At 51.0% G+C, this 22,154-nt stretch overlaps 2 protein-coding genes across 2 annotated transcripts; one reads left to right on the forward strand and one right to left on the reverse strand.

The window, feature by feature from the left end:
• The first annotated feature begins 726 nt into the window (after nt 1-726).
• On the forward strand, nt 727-10,718 carry Ctsz (cathepsin Z). Its single transcript, XM_055595965.1, has 6 exons — nt 727-980; nt 1,413-1,576; nt 5,350-5,529; nt 8,922-9,072; nt 9,400-9,565; nt 10,297-10,718. Exons 1-6 carry the CDS (start codon nt 832-834, stop codon nt 10,405-10,407), a joined length of 921 nt encoding a protein of 306 aa, XP_055451940.1. The 5' UTR covers nt 727-831; the 3' UTR covers nt 10,408-10,718.
• Nucleotides 10,719-10,720: 2 nt separating this feature from the next.
• Nucleotides 10,721-21,948, reverse strand: Nelfcd (negative elongation factor complex member C/D). Its single transcript, XM_055595964.1, has 15 exons — nt 21,845-21,948; nt 18,101-18,219; nt 17,789-17,898; nt 16,516-16,625; nt 15,619-15,726; nt 15,025-15,177; nt 14,739-14,869; nt 14,058-14,223; nt 13,503-13,637; nt 13,105-13,244; nt 12,335-12,449; nt 11,925-12,020; nt 11,705-11,845; nt 11,277-11,406; nt 10,721-11,190 (listed from the first exon to the last, which is right to left on the reverse strand). Exons 1-15 carry the CDS (start codon nt 21,929-21,931, stop codon nt 11,156-11,158), a joined length of 1,776 nt encoding a protein of 591 aa, XP_055451939.1. The 5' UTR covers nt 21,932-21,948; the 3' UTR covers nt 10,721-11,155.
• Between the last annotated feature and the right edge of the window lie 206 nt (nt 21,949-22,154).

The raw sequence follows: 22,154 nt of genomic DNA on the forward strand, positions 1-22,154 counted from the left end.
GATAAAACACTAAGGAATTGTTCTTACAAAAGAGGAGATGATTCACGAGGCACAGGAGGAAGGGGAAATTCTTCCATTGTGAAACCCAGGCTGGCCGGTTCCCACTTCTTTCTCGGTTCCTCATCTTGAAAGAGTCTCGTTAACAGGGACCCTTTCCCAGAACCCCAGGGACTCACGATGTATGTGCCAAGTGAAAATGTTCTTTAAGAGTAATCCTAGAAGGATCACACCTTCCTTCTCTGTGAAGGAGAGCTGTCTCTTCAGGGAGAGCTTGCGTCTTTTGGGGAATGGGGTTCAGAAAGCCAGGCTAGGGTCCAATGCTGGGGTAGGGGGTGACCCGCACCTCTTTCTTCTGCCCTCAGTATATCTCTGTGTGTTTCTAGGGGAGGCCTAGCCTAAGGAGACAGTGCACCACCACTGCAGAGTAGAGAGAAAAAAAAGAATCTTGGCCACGGAAGCCCACAGAGCCCTACTCTGCTCCAGGATGTCTAGGTCTCTGGAGAGTAAGTTTGACAGTTGTGCCCAGTCAGTCCATCTATCCACAGTGGCTAGTGGCACTGGTCAGGCCTGGGGTCTGGTTGTGTGACCTCCTGTAGACTTCAGATTCTGCTGATCCCTCAGATCCCTGGGGAGGCAGATTCTGCCCTAGGGCCTGTTGGGCGGGGCAGGGGCAGGAGCAGAGGGGGAGGCCCCGCCTCCAGGGTGTGTCCAACTTGGGCACCTCCTAAAGGACCGGGCGGGGCACCCCGAGCGCGTGGGTCTGCGGGTCGGGTCAAAGGGTCGAAGGTGCAGCAGGATCCGGTATCCGAGCAGGCCGGGAGCAGAAGAAGCATGGCGTCGTCCGGGTCCGTGCAGCAGCCGCGGCTGCTGCTGCTGCTGTTGATGCTGGCTGGTGCGGCGCAGGCCAACCTCTACTTCCGCTCGGGCCAGACCTGCTACCGGCCCCTTCGCGGGTTCCAGCTGGCTCAGCTAGGGCGCAGGTGGGCGCGGGGCTGTGCCTAGGGAGGAAGGGTCAATTTCTGGGCCAGACGTGCGCCCCCTGCCCGCTGGGACCTTGCCTCCCTGTGGCTTATCCTGCCTGCTGGAAAGCACAAATCCCATCCCTTCCTTTTGGGATGACTTTCACATCCGGGGAGCTTTGCTTTGGTGTTTGTACATTGGGCAGTCCTCTCCTCTACAGACTTGGGTGGTGAACACTAGGGTATTTCAGAGATGTTTTGTCACCGACAACTTCTACTAGTGCTGGTTCTGCTGGTGGTTCTTCTGGTGATTAAAGGCTAAGCTCTGAAACTTCCACATTTTTGGGAAAGGGAAGATGGCCACAGGAGGACTGACTGGGTCTGTGGCCCTGGTGGGGGAGAGGAGGTCCCTGGTGCTCCAAGTTGATTTCCATTGCTGTGACCTCTTCCCAGGACCTACCCTCGGCCACATGAGTACCTGGCCCCATCGGATATCCCTAAGAACTGGGACTGGCGAAATGTGAATGGTGTCAACTATTGCAGCGTCACCAGGAACCAGCACATCCCACAGTACTGTGGTTCCTGCTGGGCCCACGGCAGCACCAGTGCCATGGCAGGTGGGTGGCCTGGGGCTCCATGCTAAGCCCAGGGTAGGGCCACTACCCTGGCCGGGTGGGTTCCTGCCCTTCACCATCCAGGCTGCCTTTAGGTGATCCATGATAGCCACAGCCCAGGGCTACAGGGGCCCATGAATCTGAACCAGGATTCAGGCTGGGTTTTTCCCAGAGTGACTCTGGTTTTCCAGCCAGAGAGAGGTGGCTGTGTCATTCTGGAGTTCTCTCCTGTGGGCCCACTAGGGCCTCTGTGGGACAGGCTTGGCCTTGAACCTGGTTGACAAGTGGCTCCCAGGTACTTCTGTTCCCCAGAACTTGTGACTTTAGTCATTGAGGTGGACCCAGTGTTGCAAAATCACTGAGCTGACAGTCTGTTTGTGGGGCAAGGAAGCGAAATGGCTTCTCAGTAGCAGTTGGTATTTGGGAGGACAATGTTCCGGCTTGAAATGGCCACCAGCTCTCTCACTTGAATCTTAGCCCAGCCACCATAGGGACAAGAAGAAGGCTCAGGAGGAAGAGAGAGAACTATTGAGGTCCATACCATCAGAGGGCTGCTGTGGTAGAGGAAGCAGGAGCTAGGAAGTGCCATTCTGACAGCAGCATGTAGACTCAGCTTTACCATCTCCAGAGCTGGTCCCTGGAAACCAATGGCTGGGAGTAGGGCTCCAGCAGTGTCCTCTCTCTTGATTTGGTATTTTGTTTTGGCTAGGTCTGCTATAGGTGGAACCTGGCTTTACTAATGGTAAAATGGCAGTACTCATACCTCCAGCGTTTATGTAGGCCTCTTACCTGCCAGTTGGCTCCTCTTAGTTCTCAGAGTAAGAAGCCTCTTGCAGGTCAGAGAGACCATGGGGAGATGAGTGACAGCTGAGGTTCATCTCATGAGCTTGGACTCTGTCTTTAGGATGAGGGGTTTCTGCCTGAGGGCAATCTGTACCCCAGAGTTAAACAGGTGGATATCTTGTAGAGTCACCCCTGGGGGCTGGGGCATACTGCTGACCTTTCAGAAGGAAGAAAGAATGTGTGCTGAAAATGTTCCGTGTGGGAGGGTCAAGGGGTACTTGCCAGGCAGGCAGGGTGTGTGTGTGGGGTTGGGGGGGAACAGCCAAGTAGAGGATTTGAGCAAAGTCCAGAGCACTTAGGAACGGGGTGGCAGGGCTAGTGTTGGGGAAGTGAGAAGGCCTTCTCAGCAAAGCGTGAGGGTGGGATGAGGGTGATGGGGAGCGGAAAAGGTCAGCGGGCCTGTGGGGTGAGGTACGCGAGGAGGGTGCCGAGCATTGCAGGAGAGGGAGTGACAGCTGGTGGTTCTTAGCTCCTTTTAGATGGGTGCTGGGCCCTACTGAGGTTGCATCTTCCTAGAATGGAATGCCTCTAGGAAAGTGGTAGCTTCATTCTTTCTTCTTAAATCTCTAACATCTTCATCAGTAATAGCCAAGGCCTTGCTTCCTCTTTCGATGAGCAGACATGGGGTGGGGGGACTTCCACAGGGCCCTGGTCATGTGCCAGCAGTACAGTCTGCCTTTCCGCATTTCTGGGTGGTTAAGCAGCCAAGCATCTCTCTCAGACGCCCGCCCTCGCCACAAGCGTCATCTTCGTCTCTTCAAAAGTCACTTCCAATAGGCCACCAAGAGCCTCTTGGCCTCACCCATCACTATTTCATTGCTTGCTTCTTTTGGATGATCTGGAGTCATCCCCACCCCTGCCCCCGCCCTGCCACATGCTCTTCTCTATCCTTGAGCCCTCACCTCACTTTCTCTCTACCCCTTGTCATTTCTGGGATTCATGAGTTAGTTAGGCTACGCAGGCCTCCTCCCCTGTGATGAAGTGAGACCCTCACTGTACCACACCCCCTGACTCTGCCTTCCTACCTGCCTTCCCTAACTCTTTTGCTTCACCACTTCCCTCACTTCCGAGTTCCGTGTTCCCGGTTGTGACCATTTCCTAGACTTGCTTTTGTATCCATCTGCTCCTACCCCCTGACCTGGATCCCTGTTGCCTCTAGCCCCAGATACTCGGTCATCCTGCCCATCTTATTCACCAGCAAGCCCATCCTTCCCCTGAGGATACTCAGGCCAAAGCTTAGAGGTTATCTGACTCACCTTCCTGTTCTCTCTACAGACTGGTCATAGCTCCTTCAGTTGTTCCCTTAGTCCTAGCGGTGGAACTGAGTGGTGTCTTTCCCAACACCCTGGCTCCTGTCTGACTTCACAAGAGATTCCTAGAATATGCCTCCTAAACCTGAGTCCCATGATATTTCTTTCTTTGATACCATCTCAGGACTCCACTAAGACCAAAGACGTGTTCTTCTCAGGCTTCCAGAGCCTGCACAGTCTGGGTCCTCCTTGTCTTCACGACAGCAGGTGAGGTTTAGTTCCCTCACACTTCTCTCCTTGGATGGTGTCTTAGTTACTTTTCTGTTGCTGTGAAGAGACACCATGACAGGGCAACTTATAAAAAAGAAAGAAAGTAAGAAAGCATTTAATTGGGGGCTTGCTTAGAGTTTCAGAGGATGAGCCAGTTTGCTGGTCAGCCAGCCCCTGCCAGCAGACTTCCACTGAGGTCATCAGGAGGGAGAGACCTGAGAAGAGGAAGAAAGGGCTCTCAGAAAGCCTTGAGAATCACACTGCTGGAGTGAAAGTAGAAATGACATCCCAGGTGTTTCCAGAAGGCTGGGGTGGCTCCTTTGTTGGTGGCTTTCTGAAAAAGGTCATCAGATGAGGACGGACAGAGATTTTGGGTGGATGGGTGGCATAGAGAGACCTTGACAAGAGTATCTTGAGAGTCCAGTGAGAGACATCCAGGCAGTGATAGATCCCTTCTGACAGTGCTGACGAGAGGGAAGACGTGGAGCCACTGGGAAAGTCAGGTCTGTGTGCTTGAAGATGTCCCTCCTTGAGTTGCTGGGAATGTAGAGGGAGCCAAGCTGGGGGAAGGAAGACAGGATGGATAAGCCCATGTGCCTTGGGCATCTGGGAGCCTGCTTGTCATTGGCACATGAAATACATTCTGGGCACAGGTCTAAATGGTGACCAAGATGGGGTGTGCCTTTCAGTTTTCAGTGACCAGCCCTCTGAGGTGATCAAGTGTGTGAGTGCAGGCCATGTGAGGGGTAGTTCTAGAAGGTTCTGTACTGGTTAGATGGCAGCCTTAGAGCAGCCTTATAGAGCAAGGGCAGAGTGGGATAGACTGTGGGAGATGGCTCGGTCTGAAGTCCGTAAGAAGGAAAAATGAAGGTAAGCTGTTGCTTTAGGGCAGTTGTGGATGAGGCTACAGGAGACAGAGCCTTGGTGCATGACTGGTGGTGTGTAGAGCTTGAAAGTGAAGAGCAAGATGGCTTTTAAGGATGCAGGTCAGCCGTCCCCTTGTGGATTCTGTGACGATCCTAGTCTCTTAGTGTGTGGGCCCAGCACCGTGAGCACTGCGTGTTGGTGTCCGACCCCTCTCTGGGACTCATCTGGTTCCCTGGGCGGCGCTTATCCCTGGAGGTGCCCGCTCCAACCTTCTTCGTAGGGTCTGTGTCTGTTCTGCAGCTTTGTCACGCAGGTTTTGTTGCCATCTTGTAGTGATGCCTTAGCAGGTTTTTCTTGGGACCTCTGGATCTGGCCCTGCCTTATGGTACTTGCAGACAGACACACAGACATCATGGTGCCTGAGGAGGACCAGAGAAGGTCTCTGAAGCCACAGTTGAGCTGAGGCCTCCACAAATAGCAGAGCCAGTAGGCAGAGCCCTGTGGCGTGTGAGAGTCTGGTGCTGAACAGGGTGCTGACTGTTGCAGACCGCATCAACATTAAGAGGAAAGGTGCATGGCCATCCACCCTGCTCTCGGTGCAGAACGTCATCGACTGCGGCAATGCTGGCTCCTGTGAAGGGGGCAATGACCTTCCCGTGTGGGAGTATGCCCATAAGCACGGCATCCCTGACGAGACCTGCAACAACTACCAGGCCAAGGACCAAGGTAGGCCCTGCCCCTGCCCATGTTCCTGCATTGCTGTGCACCTTCTCTGTCTTGTTCCAAGGGAGAGTGGCTGAGAGCCCAAGTCTACCCCACATCTGTCATACTGTGGCTGGCATGCTGAAGGGGGTCGGGGTGGTGGCGACTGCAGCCCCCAGGGGGCTAGGTGGTTCCTGGTGCTGGCTCCAGGCTTACTTGATGTCACTTTGAACCTGGTGGGTTAAGGTCCTTGTTGAGTTCAGCATGGAGAGATACTGAAAGAACAACTCCAGACTGGGGATGTAGCTCTGTGGTGGGGTGCTTGCCTACCACATGTGAGAACCTAAGGCTCAACCTCCAGTCTTGAAAACAAAGTGGAGCACCACCCCTGCAAAAAGGGACTGGATGTGTAATGTGAGTTCTCACACCTGGCATTAGGATGGTCTTATGGGCCTTTGGTAAGCAGATGATGGAAAGAAGTGTCCTTTTCCCAGGACCTGGAGCAGAGAGCCCATGGCATGGCTGCTCTCTGAGCTGCAGGTTAGCCAGCCCATCTGAAATGTAGCCCCAACCTGGTTCCTGCCCCAGCAGCCCTGGGCAGAGCAGCCTGGCCCAGAAACCCATGGTTGGCACATTCCTTTGGGGCTGATTTCCTTGGAAACTAAAGAGGAAAACCCTCCCAGACCCAAACTCTCCTTTGTGGCTTTAAGTGTTGATCCTTAGACCTCCCTAAGGGCTGGACACTGGTGTCTGAGGGATGAATTATGTAATTCTTGATGTAATTCTCAAGGAGTTTCCTGATCCAGGGAAGGATCTGGATAAATGGATAGTTTCAATACAGAAGTCAGCCTCGGGTGTGCCCAGGGCACATCCATTAGCCTGGCTGGCAAGCAGACTTCAGAGGACCCCGACTTCACCACCCAGGACTGGGACAAGCACCTTCATGCTGACTTTATGTGGGTGCTGAGGCTCTGAACTTGAGTCCTCGTGCCTGCTATGCAGGCACTTTACTGACTGATTTCCCAGCCTTTAAGCCCATTTTTTTTTCCATCTTTAAAAAAACAAAGTGCATTTATTCAGCAACAGTGGTACATCTTAGAATTAGAACCTACAGTGTAAAGTAGCAGGTTTCTGAGGGTTTCCAAATTCCCAGCATGTTATTCTTTGTGGTTTGGGTGCAGCGAATCACTATTTCCAGGAATTCTCAGAAATTACAAAATTTGGATTATTCTCAGCAACCTGTAGTGACCTTCGAATTCTGTTAATTGGACAGCCAAAATTTCTGTTTAACGAATAAAAGTTTAGTAGTTCTTACAGGAGCTGTGCCCTGTAGGAGAGTTCAATATAAAGCATAATTTACTCAGATCCTCCAGTGCACGATGTGGAATCACGCTTGCACACTGCCCATCGAGGGCGCATTCTGTATTTAAAATGTGTGATTCCTCCTTGAAAGAACAAAGGACTTACATAAAATGGCCTATATATGTGATGTCATTAGTAAGCATTTTGCCCTTTTTTTTTATTATCCCTTCTTGTTCTCCTTTCCATGTTCCATTGTACACACGTGTGCATTTGTTTCCTTGCATGTGTATGTTATGGGCAGGATCTACATATGAACATTTTTTTTTTTTGTCTTTCTGAGTTTGGGTCACTTTGCTTAACATTATACATGCTAAGCCTGTTCATTCTTCCTGCAAACTTTGTGACTTCAACTTTCTTCAGAATACTAGTCCAGTTTCTGTGTACCAGATTTTCATTATCCATTCGTCCATTGATGGACAACTAGTTTCATACCAAGTCTTTGCTGCAGTGAATAAAGCAGCAATAAATATGGGTGTGCCAATAACTCAATGGTAGGGTATGAGGTTCTCAGGGTATCCACACAGGGGTGAAACAGGGTCATGTGCTAGCTTTGTTTTTAACTGTTTTGAGGCATTTCCAAACTGATTTCAGAGTGGCTGCATGAATTTGCACTGCCTTTCCCTCCGCACCCCACCCCCCCCCAGCAGTGAATAAGGGCTCCTTTTTCCCAAAATCCTCTCCAACGTTTGTGCTCAGATTTTTTTGGTGACACTCATTCTGACTGGCATGAGGCAGTTTCTCAAAGTAGCTTTAATTTTCATTTCCTTGATGGCTTGATGACTAGGGACATTGAAGACTTTTTTCCCCCTTTTTTGAGACAGGGTCTCACTATGTAACCTTGGCTCTCTTGGTACTTGCTATGTAGACCAGGCCTCAAACTGACAGAGATCCTCCTACCTCTGTCTCCCACCACACCACCTCTGCACACCACCATGCCCAGACCTACTTTTAAATATAGTTTTGGCCATTTTTTAAAAACTGTTATTATTCAGTGCATGTGACCCTTGTTGATTGGCAGTTTTATTTCCTTGTTATTTAATATCTGCGGTTCTTTGTAAATTCTGGATGTTAGCCTTGTCTGAAGTGTAGCTGATAAAGATTTTCTCCTGTTCTGTGTGCTGTGTGCTCTGCTGAGTGTTCTTTGGCTGTTTAGAGATGTTTATTGTCAGGTGGTCTCATCTGGTATTTGCTAATTCCTGTGCTGTTGGTGTTCATTCAGAAAGTTCTAGCCTACACATCTAACCTAAGGGTATTTCCTATATTTTTGTCTAGTAGTTTGTGTTTCAGTTTTTAAGTTGAGGTCTTTGGACCCATTAGAATTGATTTTTGTATTGGATGAAAGGTTCAAATTCAATTTTATTTTTCTTAGGGGGATATCTTGTTTTCCCAGCACCATTAGTTGAATAGGCTCTTTTTCCAATGTGTGTTCTTGCTTCCTTGGTCTTGAATTAAGGGGTACAGTTTTGTCAGTTATTTCTAGGTTCTCTGTTCTGTCTATCTGTCTGTCTGTTTCTATGCTAGCACCAGTTTTTGTCACTATAGCTCTGTAGTGTAATTTGAGGCCAGGTAATGTGACACCTCTAGCAATGTTCTTATTCCTTAGGATTGCTTTGGCTATTCCTGTAAATCAAATTCTGATCCTTCTCAAGCCAAGTAACAAAAGGATGTATTTCTTTAAATCAAGTATATTGGCCTGTTCAATCACTAGCCAGCAGTGGAATGATCTGGTTACATTTTAATAATTTGATTGCACTCAGTTTTCAATTACAACATGCTGTGAGGTCCTCCTCACTGCCTTTAAGGAAGAGAAGGGCCACTTCAGAGTGCCTACTACGTACTAATCAAAGTTCTTTCTGTTCTACCCGGCCTGGGGAGGCTTTTCATTACTCTTTTGCAGCTGGGAGAAGCGCATAATTAAGCAGCACCTAAGAGCTGAATGGTTTCCGATATCCGCTAATGAATGTAGGGCTAAATTAGAAAAGTGGAGAAGATGGGGCGGGCTTCATTAGTGGGTTAATGAGGAGACGGCGTCATGCTGACTTCTTGTGTTCTAGACTGTGACAAGTTTAACCAGTGTGGGACCTGCACTGAATTCAAAGAGTGCCACACCATCCAGAATTATACCCTCTGGAGAGTGGGTGACTACGGCTCCCTGTCAGGCAGAGAGAAGATGATGGCAGAGATCTACGCCAATGGTCCCATCAGGTGAGGGAGAGGTCCCCTCAGGAAGTGGTCAGGCCACGTCTGGGTCTATGCACATGCTTACACCTCGCCCTTCTCACCTGGCCAGTTCAATCCCCTATCTTGAGCACCTCCTAATCTTCTTTGCCTGTAAAGAGGCTGGCTTTCTCAGAAGTAAACATGAGCTATGAGCCAACCTGCTCCAGGGAACATCTGTGTAAGCTAGGTAGAGAAGCCCTGGCTGTGCTTCTGGATGCTGATGAGGCCACTACAACAGGCCTCGGACTACTGCAGCCCAAGTCAACAAGAGCTGATGTGCTTCTTGCCTTGATAACTGATGACTTTTCACAGCTGCGGGATAATGGCGACAGAGAGGATGGCTAACTACACTGGAGGCATCTATGCTGAGCACCAGGACCAGGCCTTTATCAACCACATCGTCTCGGTAGCTGGATGGGGTGTCAGCAGCGATGGAATAGAGTATTGGATTGTCCGCAATTCATGGGGTGAACCCTGGGTAAGATAGTTTCCCTTTCTTAAGGCCAGACCAGAGTCCATACCCCTCCTTAGCTGTGTGGAGGGCGGGCTGACTGCGGTGGTCAGCCAGGACACAGGCAGCTTCTGGGGTCTGATCTGAGTTGTACAGGGCTGCTGCTGCTGCTGCCCTGTGCATCACTGGGCGTTTAGCAACCCCTGAGGTGCCAGTGGCTCCACCCAAGCCCCAGCCTGAGCAACCCTGAGCACTGAGAAATAGGCAAAGGCAAACAGGCCAAGTGGTCCTGATGGTGGCGATTGGCTGCCCACTCCTTGGGGAGCTCATCCTCACTTCTGCTATGTTGTTCAAGAATACTTCTGAGTTGGGTCAAAATTCCAGGGAGCAAAACTGCTGGTTTTGGTTTTTAGGACACAGTATTAACTGTTCATCATTTCAGACACAGGAATACCCTGAAATAGGGAGAAATGGACAATGATAAAATGCCAGCCATTATTTACTGAATGGCCACAGTCGGGTATTAATAGAGACAGTCACATGTTTTCTTACATTATTTAGGTGCCTGAAGAGCGCCCTTGGGTCAAATATTAGCCAACACCATAGCATAGAGCTTTGCTGCTCATGTGGTCTTCACCCTCAGGTTCTGCAGGGCTAAGCTGAAGATGGTGGCTAAGAGCGGGGCATGATCTGCAGAATAGAAAGGTGAGCAGGGGCCATGTCCTAAGGCACTAACATGGAGTTCTTGCTCCCCACAGGGTGAGAGAGGCTGGATGAGGATCGTGACCAGCACCTACAAGGGAGGGGCCGGTGCCAGCTACAACCTAGCTATTGAGGAGGCCTGCACATTTGGGGACCCCATTGTTTAGGTAGATGTTCCTGGAAGCAACACTGTGGACCACGACAGGGAGGGGATGATTACCTACACTGGCCACTGGCCAGCTAGAGACAGTGCTGTGGGTGTGAGGACCAGAGAGTGTACTGCAGCAGCTATCCTGGAGATGGCAAAGGATGAAGCACACCTGCGCGGAAGTTCTCTGCCTTTAGCCACCTGGAGAAGACAGCTGTGGGCTGGGACAGTTCACACTTCTCACCAGTTCTGATGTCACCCTGGAATCCATGGGAGGGGGAACAAGGTCAGACTGCCTATGGGATGAGTAAAGTATCTGGCTTCACCCAAGCTCTGAGCTTGTGCATTTTATTCACATGGGACAGTACATGAGGACACACACTTCCCAGCCCAGCATTACTCTTGGAAATTTAAACCAATAACCAGCCACCTGGGTCACAGGTAGAAAACACATAAACTCTAAAAGGAGTTCAGGGAAGCGTCCCAGCCCACTACTCAGAGGCCCATGGGTTCCTCCCCAGAGGTGCAGCCAGCCAGCTCTGGCATGTAACACATGATGCCAGGACACAGTGCAACAAAGAGGGGGCTGTCCACCGTAGCAGCTCCTCCTGGGCACTGTGAACACGGTGCTTTTGAGAAAAGCTGCTTGCTCCCTCCCAGCAGACCCCACTTTCCGGAGGCTGGCTGAGCCTTCTTCACAAAGCAGCTTCGTGAACTAGTCCTCCAGTCTTCCCGAGCCCAGAAGGTTCAGCTTCAGCTCTGGATGCTCAGTTCACCACGATGAAGTTAGACTTGCAGTGGGCTGTACAGGAACACAGGGCCACTGAGTTACTACAGGTGAGGAGCGGGGTGGGCCATCACGGCAGAGGGCTGTCCAGAGGGACTTACCAATGAACTCGGTCACAGGGTCGTGCTCACCCTCTGCTTTGATGGTGCCTGCAATGCTGTCATTTTCCAAGATGGGAAGGAAAAGCTGCACAAAATCTGAGGTGTACGGTGGGGCAATGACGTCCAGAACCTAGTGGGGAGACCCCAGGGTTACTGTACCTGCTGGCATGGGGCACAGCACTCAGTGGCAGGCCATGAGGTGGCAGAGAGTGTGAGAGGCCCTCCTCAGGGCTTCCCTGGAGACCACCCCAGCCTCCAACTCTAAGGCACAGGACATAGTGCAGAGGGCAAAGCAGAGGTCCCACAGGAGAGGTATACGATTAACAAAAGCATGGATCTCAAAGAGTTGGGAAATGCATGGGTGACATTAAACCAGAAGGGCTGGGCTAGTGGAAAGAGTGAACGGTGAACCCAAAGGTGCTGCTGACCTCAGTGACAAAGTAGCGGATCAGTGAAATGTCAGTGTCCAGCTTCTCCAGACATTTACGGATGTAACTGACCACAGGAAGTACATAGCCACGGCTCAGCAGGTGGACCATCCTGTCCAGCAGGGTCTTTTTCAACTCGAGCTGTGGAAGAGCAGGGCCAAGGGAGCAGGTCAGAGCTGTGACTCTCCCGCCCCGAGAGAAGCCCTCGGGCGCAACTCACCTGCTCCATCACGTCTAGCTGGGAGTGCTCGGTCTCAAAAAGCTTAACAAGCAGCTGCAGAACCTGGGGGTGCAGGAGCTGGTGGCAGGTGCTGATCTGTGGAGAGCAGAGGAGCGTCACTGAGGCGCCTGCCAGCTCTCTGGGCTTATTAGCAGCACACATGGAGAGCACAGGATTGTCACAGCCACCCGAGGCGGCACCACTTGGCATGTTCTATGCCTTCCTTCCCCTGACCCTTGACAACACACATCAACAGTCAGTGAAACTAGGTCCTTGACAGGAAGAGCCTCACTTAGGACACCATGCACCAGCTCTGAAGAGAGCCTCTCCTGACACTGATAAAGCTGACAGATACACCAGCACTAAGGTCCTAGACACACACCTCCCAAAGGGCCCTTCTGCCCTCTCACCTCATCCAACAAGGCCAGGTGAACCGGAGTGTGATCAGTCTGTAGCTGGAAGTACCTTGGTTCCGACACAGTCCAATCTACCCATTTTAACACTCCCATCGCAACCACTGGAAACCTACAGGCAGACAAGGTACAAGGCTTTCTTTGACCAAGAGTAGGAAAACGAAGGCTGAAACATGTCAAAGAGTACTCAGGGGTTGGGATTATGAACAGACACAGCAGCACCCACCCTCTTTGCTCTGGCCTGCAGGAGTGGCTCATGGTGGAAGTGATCTGAGGAGACCAGCTCCTCTGAGCAGGGATTTGATTCCCAGTTCCTTCAACCCCCTCCACTAATGGCAAAGGAAACAATCATCAATGCAAAGCTCGGTGCCTGACAGCCTGGGCTCAAGCTTACCTTTACTTCAGACCCTTTCTTGGTCCCCCAGGAAATGGGAAAGAGGCAAGTGGCTTAGCCACAAGTCATCGCTATCTAGGCAATGCTTGCTGGCTTAATTGTCTGATTACAAATGAGCCCACCCTTCAAATCAGTTTTCCTAAATCTCAATGTCCTTTCTTTACTTAGTCTACTCTGTGAGGGTCTGCTGGACAGATTTCTGGCCAATCACCAAATGACACTCTTGCTGCCACAGAAGCCTAAAGTTCCCCACGAATATTTAAGAGAGAAACCAAGCTCCTCTTGCTTTCTCTGTGAGAGTGGGTGCTCTAACTGTAGGGACACGGGGACTTGGCACTCCCAGGACCAGATGAGGAATGGGCATTACACTCACCTAATGCACTGATAGAGGGTGCTCAGCTCAGCGACCAGCTCAGAGGCCCCCTTGTTCTCATTGCAACACAGATTGTGGACAGTTTCAATGGCCTTGGATGTGGACTTCAGCTCGTCTTTGCCAATGCTAACCCGCTTATTCTGAAAACATACAAGCTGGTGAATGATGGGGGGGGGGCGGCTTGCTGTTACCCCAGCATGACCCTCTTTCTCCTCCATATCCCTTTCTCTGTCTCCACAGTCAAAAGTCAAATCTGTTCTGGCAGTTGAAGGAAGTTTCATTCTACTAGCCAGTCACAGTGTAGGAGATGCCCACAATCCTGCAGGCACCGTGTCTTTTCACTAGCTTGTGCAGTGCTGGGGAGGCTCAAGGATTCTTGCGGCCGAACCTCACCATACCTTCTTCCAGGTCTCCACCACACTGGCAGCGTATGCCAGGATGTGGATGTACTTGTGCTTGTGGTCCTGGTTGATCTTGGCCCCAGGCTTGAAGAGTGACTGCATGAACAGGTCCAGGAAAGCTGGCACCCGGATCTAAGAAGAGGACACTTGGGAGTGGGCTGGATGAGGGAGGCCCTGGCTTACCCAGCTGTAGGGCTCTGATGGGGAAGGCTGAAGGGCAGAATGGAAACTGATAGTTCGGTGGCACAGGATGTACCTGTGTGGGGAAACATTTGCCTAGCATATGACAGTCCCTGGCTTCAATTCCAGTAGGGCCAGAGGTTGGAAGGAGGGCTTACACCAGGTGTAGCCATGCCTGTAACCACCAGCAATCAGAGAAGCTAGGGCAGGATGGCTGGCTCTGTTAGAGACCAGCCTGGACCAGAGAGTGAGGCCTTGTCTCTGAAAACGGCAATAAAAACTACTTCAACAAGGATCAGCATGTGTGGCCTTAGGAGAGTGAGGGGAGGCCTCTGAAGACCACCTGGCCTCACTGAAGCACAGGAAGCTTACGAGCTCCACGGGAGGAGGGTCCATGCTGGTGAACATCTTGAACAAGACTGTGATGTCTGCAGGATTCAGGGCTCCCCTGGACAGCATGGCACCAAGCGCCTGGCAGGCCCGGGGGTAGGAGGCAGCCGTGCCCAAGGCCAGCGTGATCTGACTGGCATCATGGCCTCTGTTGAAAAACCACACACCATCACTAACAGCTTTCTCTTTTCTTTCACTTTTAAGCATGGGACACTGAGCTGGCAGGACCCCTGGGCTTGCAACAGTTCTGACATTCACTCCTTTTAGCCACAGTGAGCTGCGCAAGACCCCAGGATAGCTACAGCCCCCACGAGGGATTCACACACCCTGCATACCTCAACAGGGAGGATGCAACAGCAGAAAATGAAGTGCCTTGGCCTCCATAAGCAAGCAGGGCACTGGAAACTAGGTCTGGACTATCTTATTGTCAATGCATCCTAGCACATGTAAGCACAAGTGCACACACCCAGCCCCGGCCTACCAGAGCAATCGTGTCCTTAAGCAAAAGAGCTGCCATCAAGGCCAACAAGGCCTGGGCATTAGAAGCTCCACAGGATAAGAACTGACCTAGAATTGATTGAGCTGGAGGCTGAGCTGTGGACTAGGGTCTTTCTGGGGAAGGGGGTGGGGGTGGGGAGATGGGCAAGCAGAAGCATGTCTCACTTCTCCTGGGCGAAGCGCTGGACTTCCTGAGCAACCCTGCGCACTGCAGAGCCACCCTGTTCTTCCTGGGCCAGCACGGACATCATGGCCTGTGCAAACAGGTATGTGTGCTCTCCATGGCACACCATTTTCTAGAAAATTGCAGGGAGACAAAGTTCAGGTCACAGTGATAAAGGCAGCCAGGAGTTTCTGGCTAGGGGCTTTCTGACCTGGAGAAGCTTTACAGAGTGGAGGCATCTCATGCTCAGGGGCCAGTACCTTAGCCTGAGACTCTTGAGTGACTTACTGCAAACTCAGGGAGATTTTTCTCCAGGTTCTCTTCTCCTCCATCCAAGATGGTGGCCAAAGAGGTCCGAAGCACTCTGGAGAAGACTTCCAACTGCTGGCAGGCTGTGGACACACTGGTGATCTCCCCTTGGTACCCCGCATCAGAAATAAGCTGCCACACAACCCAAAAGCCAAGGCTCAGCACCTGGGGACCCCACCTTTCAGGGCAGTTGGCCAGTCAGCTGTTAGGATGAGTGAGCCAAGCAAGCACTGGTCTTGACCCTCGGCTTCTCCTATGCTTCCTGCTGTGCCACCACATAGGTGGTCACTCGCCCAGACTCACTGTGTCTTCTGGGCCTTGGTGTCTGAAGAGGCAGATAGGTCAGGTCTGCCTGCGGCCCGTTAGCACACACGCACAATCTAAAATCCCTTGTGCCCAACATTGAAATAGTCAGTGCTGACCTAACATGGACACAAATTCTCTGCTTTCCTTACTCAGTGTGAGACTGATGAAAGGGACAGGATGAAGACCCCACCAAGGAGAACTCTACCAGGAAGACAGCAGAGCTGACCTTCTTTTCTGATCTTTGCTGGGCTCTAGGACTCTCCCTACCTTCACTGTGAAGTTGAGCATTAGACAGTCAGGATGGGCTTCAGCCAGCTTATAGAACAGGTCTCTCCATGTGGTGTGTGCAATCATCTGCTCAAGCCAAGCTGGAGTCTGCCAATAACAAAGGACAAGGCCAAAGACTGCACTTAAGTCCTGGAAGTTTGCTGCATAAGCCGTCGTTCCAATCAGGGGAGACCCATGGGCGTTCCCATCTCTGGAAGAAGCTGGGCTCATCTTGGCCATGCAGTCAGCTGAATGGTACACTTCCTGGATTCGTGATCACAACTTTTGAATAAACCTGCCTAACTGGAGAGGATACAGAAACACTTCCTGGAAGACACATGAAAAGTCCGATGGAAACATGTATCTCTTGGAGCCACAGCAAGTACAATTAAGCAATTAGCTCATGCTTACCAAGCCCTGTGCCCTTAGCAGGAAAGAGAAAAGGCAACTGGGACAGCATGGGCGTTTCTACCCCTCACCATGTATAGCACCCATGAAAGTGTGTCTCTTGACTCCCCTGTGTGACTGATGGACTGTGCCACATGGGGGTCCAGTGCTGCTCCCCACTGCCTGAGCACAGTGGGGCTCCCACAGCAGATGGTCACTTGAGATGGTCCTGAGGCAAAGCCTAAAAGCTCCAGCACGCTCTGTGATATTTCTACACCTTCTTTCTTCCCTCGGGGACTAAGCCACAGACTGGATCGTCAGTCTGTACACATTCTGCTCCATGGTTTCCTGTGAGCCTAATGCTTATCAGTGCTTGTTTCTCGGAGGACCCCCTAGGAGCCTTCTAGGCCCAGACCTACACAAGGAGTTGGGGAGATACAGTGGGGCCTCTCTTAGCCTCAGCAGTTGGCAAAGGCCTTGGGATGCTCCGCCAAGGACAGTGCTCCTCACCTCTCCTTCTTCGGTGAAAATAGAATCTGCTTTCCGAGGGTCAAAGTGCTTGATCAGCAAACTCTTCAAGTGGTTTTCCACAGTCTCCTGCACCTGCACTGGCTCAACACCTGGGAGGGAATGGAAGCTTTACTGCAGCCCCACCATCACCACAGAAACAGCATGGCCAGTCTGTAGTGGCACGGAGCTCTACCCACAACAGTGGTGAATATTCTGGACCCCTTAGAAATTGTTTTTAGGCCTATTCAGTGGTAACACCCCAAAAGAAACAACACAGTATAGAGTCCATGAGATGTCTACCCTTTTTGCATGGCCAGGAGAGACATCTTCAAACTCTCACTCATCAAAGACAGAGAGCCAGAGCCAACAGGTGAGGGGCTGGAAAGTACACTCTGTCCTTGTGGAGAGAGCAGGTGCAACCAGCAGCCACACCATGGGCCAGCCACCCTGACAGCAGTGAGGCAGCTGGCTTCCGGACAGTTCTTGAATGACGTAACTGTACCCAATTCAGTGGATTTACAGTAAGGCTCTGTTCTGATCACATTAGCTAAAAGCCATCACCAGAGCCAGTCCTAAATTATCCATCATTTAGTGCTGGCTGTAACAGGCCTCTTGAAAGGAAACACTGAGCGCACACTATGTAACCCTGTAATTCTATGGTTGGAGAAGCAGCTCAATGAGAATCCCATTCACAGGCTACCTGCAAATCCAGCAACTGAGTCACAGCTCAGAGCTGGGCACACAGAGGGGAGAAGTCAGTCCTTCTGCCTTCGAGTCCTGGAAACCAGGAATGTTCACAAGGTACCACAAATGCATCAGCATTGTGAGGACCTGCAGGTCTCTGGAAGGGTATGAGTAGATGGGGAGATTATTCAGTACTTAAAGTGCTTGCTATGCAAACATGGGGACCAAAATGTGGGTGCCCAGAACCCATGCATAAACACCAGGTATGCATGGTGGCCCACCTGTAATTCCAGCACTCAGAAGGCAGAGACAGGATCCCTAGAGCAAGCTGGCTAGAGAGTCATATCAGCAAGCCCTGGGTTTGACTGAGACCCTACTTTAATGAATAAAGTAATAAAGCAACCCAAGAAGAATCCCAAACTCAGCCTTGGACCTACACACACACACACACACACACACACACACACACACATACACACAGAGAGAGAGAGACACGTACGCACCCGCACCCACATATATGTACACATACATACATATACACATGCACACATAACCTAAGTGGCCAGGACAGGGACCACCTCCCAAGCACCTGTCTGAATGAGCCACTCAGCCAGCAGGTTGACAGTCTGGGCCACCGCTGTATAGTTCTCAGACAAGAGCTGGATGACATTTTCTGGAGACCCTCCTGCCTGGAAATACCTGGGAAGAGCAAAAGGGGTTTTATACTGAGTGGACACAGAGGAGCTGGGATGGACAGGAGAACAGGAGAAAGGCAGGGGTTGAGGGGTGGTGTCAGGTTCTTCTAAGGGGCCAAGGACTCTAGAAGTCTTCCATTCCAAGACCACATTCTTTGCACTACAAAACCCTCCCCAGTCATAAGTTGCACACTGCTCCCACACACCTCTTCAGAGTGTTGAAGATGGAGGGCTCCATGATGTAGTCCCGGGTGGAAAACTTATGCAGACATTCCTGCTGCACCTCGGCATCATCCTCTCCCTCTCCAGAATCATCTTCCTGTTGCTGGGGAAGGCAAGAGTCCAGACAGCTTTCCTTAACATAAATGCCCTGCAGTCTTGCCTTAGACTGTAATGCTGCCCACTTTCAAAGCGGCGCACATGTGATTTCATCCGACGCTGTAACAACCTCAGGATGTGGGCTGGACAAGTGGCAGCTTCAAAGGGATCAGGAACCACACCAAACAGGCTGTCCGGGGAGCCCATGGTGGTGTCAGCGTGCACTACTAAAGGCACTCATGATGCTGCTCCAGTCAGCACTTGTGAGTAGTCCCTGAGCCAACTGATGGGAGGGCCAAGAATAACACCTGACATCGGCTCAATGGCCGCCACCACTGCTACCCCACGTGTGCTGCCCGACACTCTCCAACAAAGACTACCAAAGTGACTCTGGCAGTAGGAGCCACCTAGTTACACTTAGAAAGTCAACATCAGCCTCGAATCAGCAGGCCTCACTGGATCTGGCCCTGCTTCTAGCTGGATACCACCATAGGCCGAACCCACCCAGGCTGCCTGACCTATTGACAACTGCGTGGTATGGTGGACTGAGTGATCCCTGGTCTGTCTGTCTGCAAAGCTGTTGTCATAACAACAACCAGAAGCTCTGTAACAGTGACTGCACTGAGTCTGGGAATGTAGAAAATATAAGATGAGGGGTTTCCATGGAAGGAGGCCAGCCTCCAAGCAACTTACAAAATGGGATAAGGAATAAAAAAAAAAAAAAAAAAAAAAAAAAGGCCAAACTCAGTCCTCTTCCTGTTCTTGTAAATAAAGCTTTATTGAAACACAACCATATTCACTCTCATGTATTATTATCCATCACCACTTTCCCTACTCTGGTTAAGTAGCTGTGGCACAGCCCCACACAGCCTAAGATACATACCATGTGCTTCTTTGCAGGAACTTTGCCCCAGTGGTCTGCGCTATATGAAAGCCATGTGCTGAGGGCAGACGGAGTCCGCCAACTTCATTCTAACAACCAGAGTGTATTGTCTTAGCCCACATCTGTAAAGGGTGCTTAGAAAAGGCTACGCTTCACCCTGAAAGCCACTCACGTGTCGGCATTGCTAGGCTTCTACCCACCCCAACAATATTTCTCTGACACCAAAGCATGCTCATGAGTCTACAACCTCACCTGGATCTGTCTTGACCACTCCAGATTCAAGCATGCAACACTATTCTTTCCACTCAACATTCCAGCAGGATTCCAAACTCTGGAAGTCCAAGTGATCCTGTCTTTTTGGTCCACAAAAGGACTCCTCCCATCATCCACCTGTCACCCACTCAGTTTCTTCTCCTCTCATGTCCCTCCCACATCCTGCCAGCAAGACCACCATTTCATCTCCCACACAAGGGTCCAGTTTGGCTCTTCTTTCCTCTTCCTTTTTTCTTGTATGCTTACTCTAGCAACATTTCCACAAGCCTCAATCTATCATCCCCTGAAATCACCTTTCACATCGATGCTACCCTCATTAAGTCACAAATCTGATCTAGCTGCTTGGTTTCCTATTTCTCTAAGGGAAGGGAAGGGGGTTGGGGGGGGGGGGGGGCGGGGATGCCAAGCTCTAGTATGACTCTGGCCTGCTAACCTCAGCAGTCTCACCCATTGTCATCCCCACATGCAACCTGCAGCCCAACTAATCTATGTGTCTATAAATGAACTGTTCTCAGCTTCCATCATCTGGACTCAACAGCACCATAGGCTCCCTATAGGCTTCCTGCCCTCAGACCATGGAAGACGGACGCAGCTCATGCCATCATCCTCCAGCTCTCCGGACTTATTGCTCCTCCAAGTACAGTCAGAGAACAGATAGAAGCCAAGTGTGTACACGCAGGGGTAGCCAGTGTTTTCGCACTGCACTGTGGCATTCCCATCTACAAATATGTTGGATCTCATTCATAATTATGTACCTCAGGACACCTAAGTTGCTTAGCACTCTCATCAGGGAGACCTCATTAGGGCTAATAGGTCAGCCCAAGGTCATTAAGACTGAAATTCAGTGGACTCTAGGTGAGACCCTGCCACCCCTAACACTCAACAGGCACAAAACATGGAAAACAATCACCGAGCTAATCCACCATGTACTTTCTCATGCCTGTGTGGTCTGTGTGTTCCTGTGTGTACATTATCTGTGTGTAGATTGTTGGAGGTCAAGGCTGGCTGCCTTCTTCAGTCACTCTCCACCACACTGATTCGTTCAACTGGCTGGCTGGGGAGCTCCAGGGAGCCCCCAGAGCCCCATATACAAGTGCTGCTGTGTCTGGCCTTTTATATGGGTGCCAGTTTCCCAACTCAGGATGTAATGCTTGTGTGGCAAGCACATTCCTTGCTGAGCTATCTCCCACACCTTATATTTCTCTCATCTGGACCACCTCAGTGACTGAGTGACTTCAGCAGTGACAGGCGTAATGGATGCCATTCTGAATCTCCCTTCCTTTACTACAGCCCTGGGCAGGTTACTGAGTCTTTTTGCCTTTGTATGAGCAACAGTCAATTCAAACTCTACAACAGTAGGTCTCAACCTTCCTAATGCTGCAACCCTTTAATACAGTTCCTCACATTGTGGTGACCCCCAATTATAAAATTATTTCCATTGCTATTTCCTAACTATACTTTTCTGTTATGAACTGAAATGATATGCAACCGCTGTGAAAGTGTTGGTGGGTCCCAAGTTGAGAATTTTGGCTCTAGAGCAATAGAATGAGATATCACAAAAAAATCACTTAGCCCTGCATCCTAATTAGCTAAATCTGACTCCATATAACATCCACAAAGTCCCCAAGGGATGTAGGATGCTCTAGCACACAAACAGACGCCCAGTGTCTTAAACAAGCCCTATTGGTCAGGAGTTTTCCAGGACCCCTGAAGGCTGCTACCGATGGCTGACAAGCCCTGTTCTACCAACATAGTTTCAGTCCCAGAAACCCCTTTCCTTTTCTGTACGCCCTCACTGCACCAGACTCCTCCCCTGGTACTCCTCACTCCATGCTATATTCATTCAAAACTCAATTCACTTTCTGTAAGAAACAAACAACAACAAAAGCAAATTCCCAGGCTCCCTGTACACCGCCCAAAAGGACATGGGAAGCTTATGTCAATCATCCGCCTAGACGGGTCTCTGACTTCCTAATCCAGGTGTTTGCTGGGTACCTATACGGTGCCACACCCCCATCTCTCACCCCAAACCTTGGGAGCGTCGGGGCTGTAAGGATGGATGAAATCACTCAAAAGTGAAAACACAAAGTTTCGTTTGCTTAGCACCAGAGAGTTCTTTTTCTCTGGGGTGCTGCTGGAATTTGGAGTTAAGAGTTTTTTCACTCTAGTCCAATTCTCCCTTGGAGTCTGTCCTGCTGCTCGGGCCGAGAAGCACCATGGCTCTTGCCTGGCAGACAAGTCAGCCTGGGAATCAGTGGGAGTCAGAGTGCAGAGGTCCCCGAAGGGGCAGGACCGGCCCGAAGTTCTCAGTGCAGTTCCTGGGCCCGCTTCACTGGCCCGGGGTCGGAGGTCGGGGTCAGCAGGACAGCTGTGACCCCAGCGTTCACACCCCCCGTACCCGGGTCTGGCCGGCGCAGGCGCCGCGAGGACAGGGCAGAGAACCGGCCTCCTGGAGGGATGCCTACTGCCCTCTCACCTGGCCGCCGTCCGCCTCTTCGCCCCACTCTGAGGCATTCCCGAAGTAGTCTTCTGCCATAATTGTACTCGGCGCTGGGCCCGCCATATTTGCCGCGCGTCCTCACTGCGCGTGCGCAGGACGCGACAAATAGAAGAGCGCGTGCGTAGTTCTGGGCCGTGCGCCCGACTTCACTAAAGGCCCGGGAGGCGGAGTTGGTGGGGGAGTGGCTACACGGGGCGGGGCCTATACTTTAGCCTGCTGGGCACAGGGGAAAGCCTTGAAGGATCTCTCAAAAGCAGGACTGGTTGAGTCTCAAAAGTTTTTACAT

This window comes from Psammomys obesus, unplaced genomic scaffold (genome assembly GCF_907164565.1).
Source record: "Psammomys obesus unplaced genomic scaffold, mPsaObe1.curated_primary_1811, whole genome shotgun sequence".
In the NCBI taxonomy this organism is placed as follows: Eukaryota; Metazoa; Chordata; class Mammalia; order Rodentia; family Muridae; genus Psammomys; species Psammomys obesus.

Coding starts and splice junctions, on each gene's coding strand:
- Ctsz (XM_055595965.1), top strand. CDS start 832: ATGGCGTCGTCCGGGTCCGTGCAGCAGCCGCGGCTGCTGCTGCTGCTG. Junction 981..1,412: donor CTGGCTCAGCTAGGGCGCAG/GTGGGCGCGGGG, acceptor ACCTCTTCCCAG/GACCTACCCTCGGCCACATG. Junction 5,530..8,921: donor CTACCAGGCCAAGGACCAAG/GTAGGCCCTGCC, acceptor CTTGTGTTCTAG/ACTGTGACAAGTTTAACCAG.
- Nelfcd (XM_055595964.1), bottom strand. CDS start 21,931: ATGGCGGGCCCAGCGCCGAGTACAATTATGGCAGAAGACTACTTCGGG. Junction 18,220..21,844: donor AAGAGGCGGACGGCGGCCAG/GTGAGAGGGCAG, acceptor TGCCTTCCCCAG/CAACAGGAAGATGATTCTGG. Junction 16,626..17,788: donor TGAGTGGCTCATTCAGACAG/GTGCTTGGGAGG, acceptor ATTCCCTCCCAG/GTGTTGAGCCAGTGCAGGTG.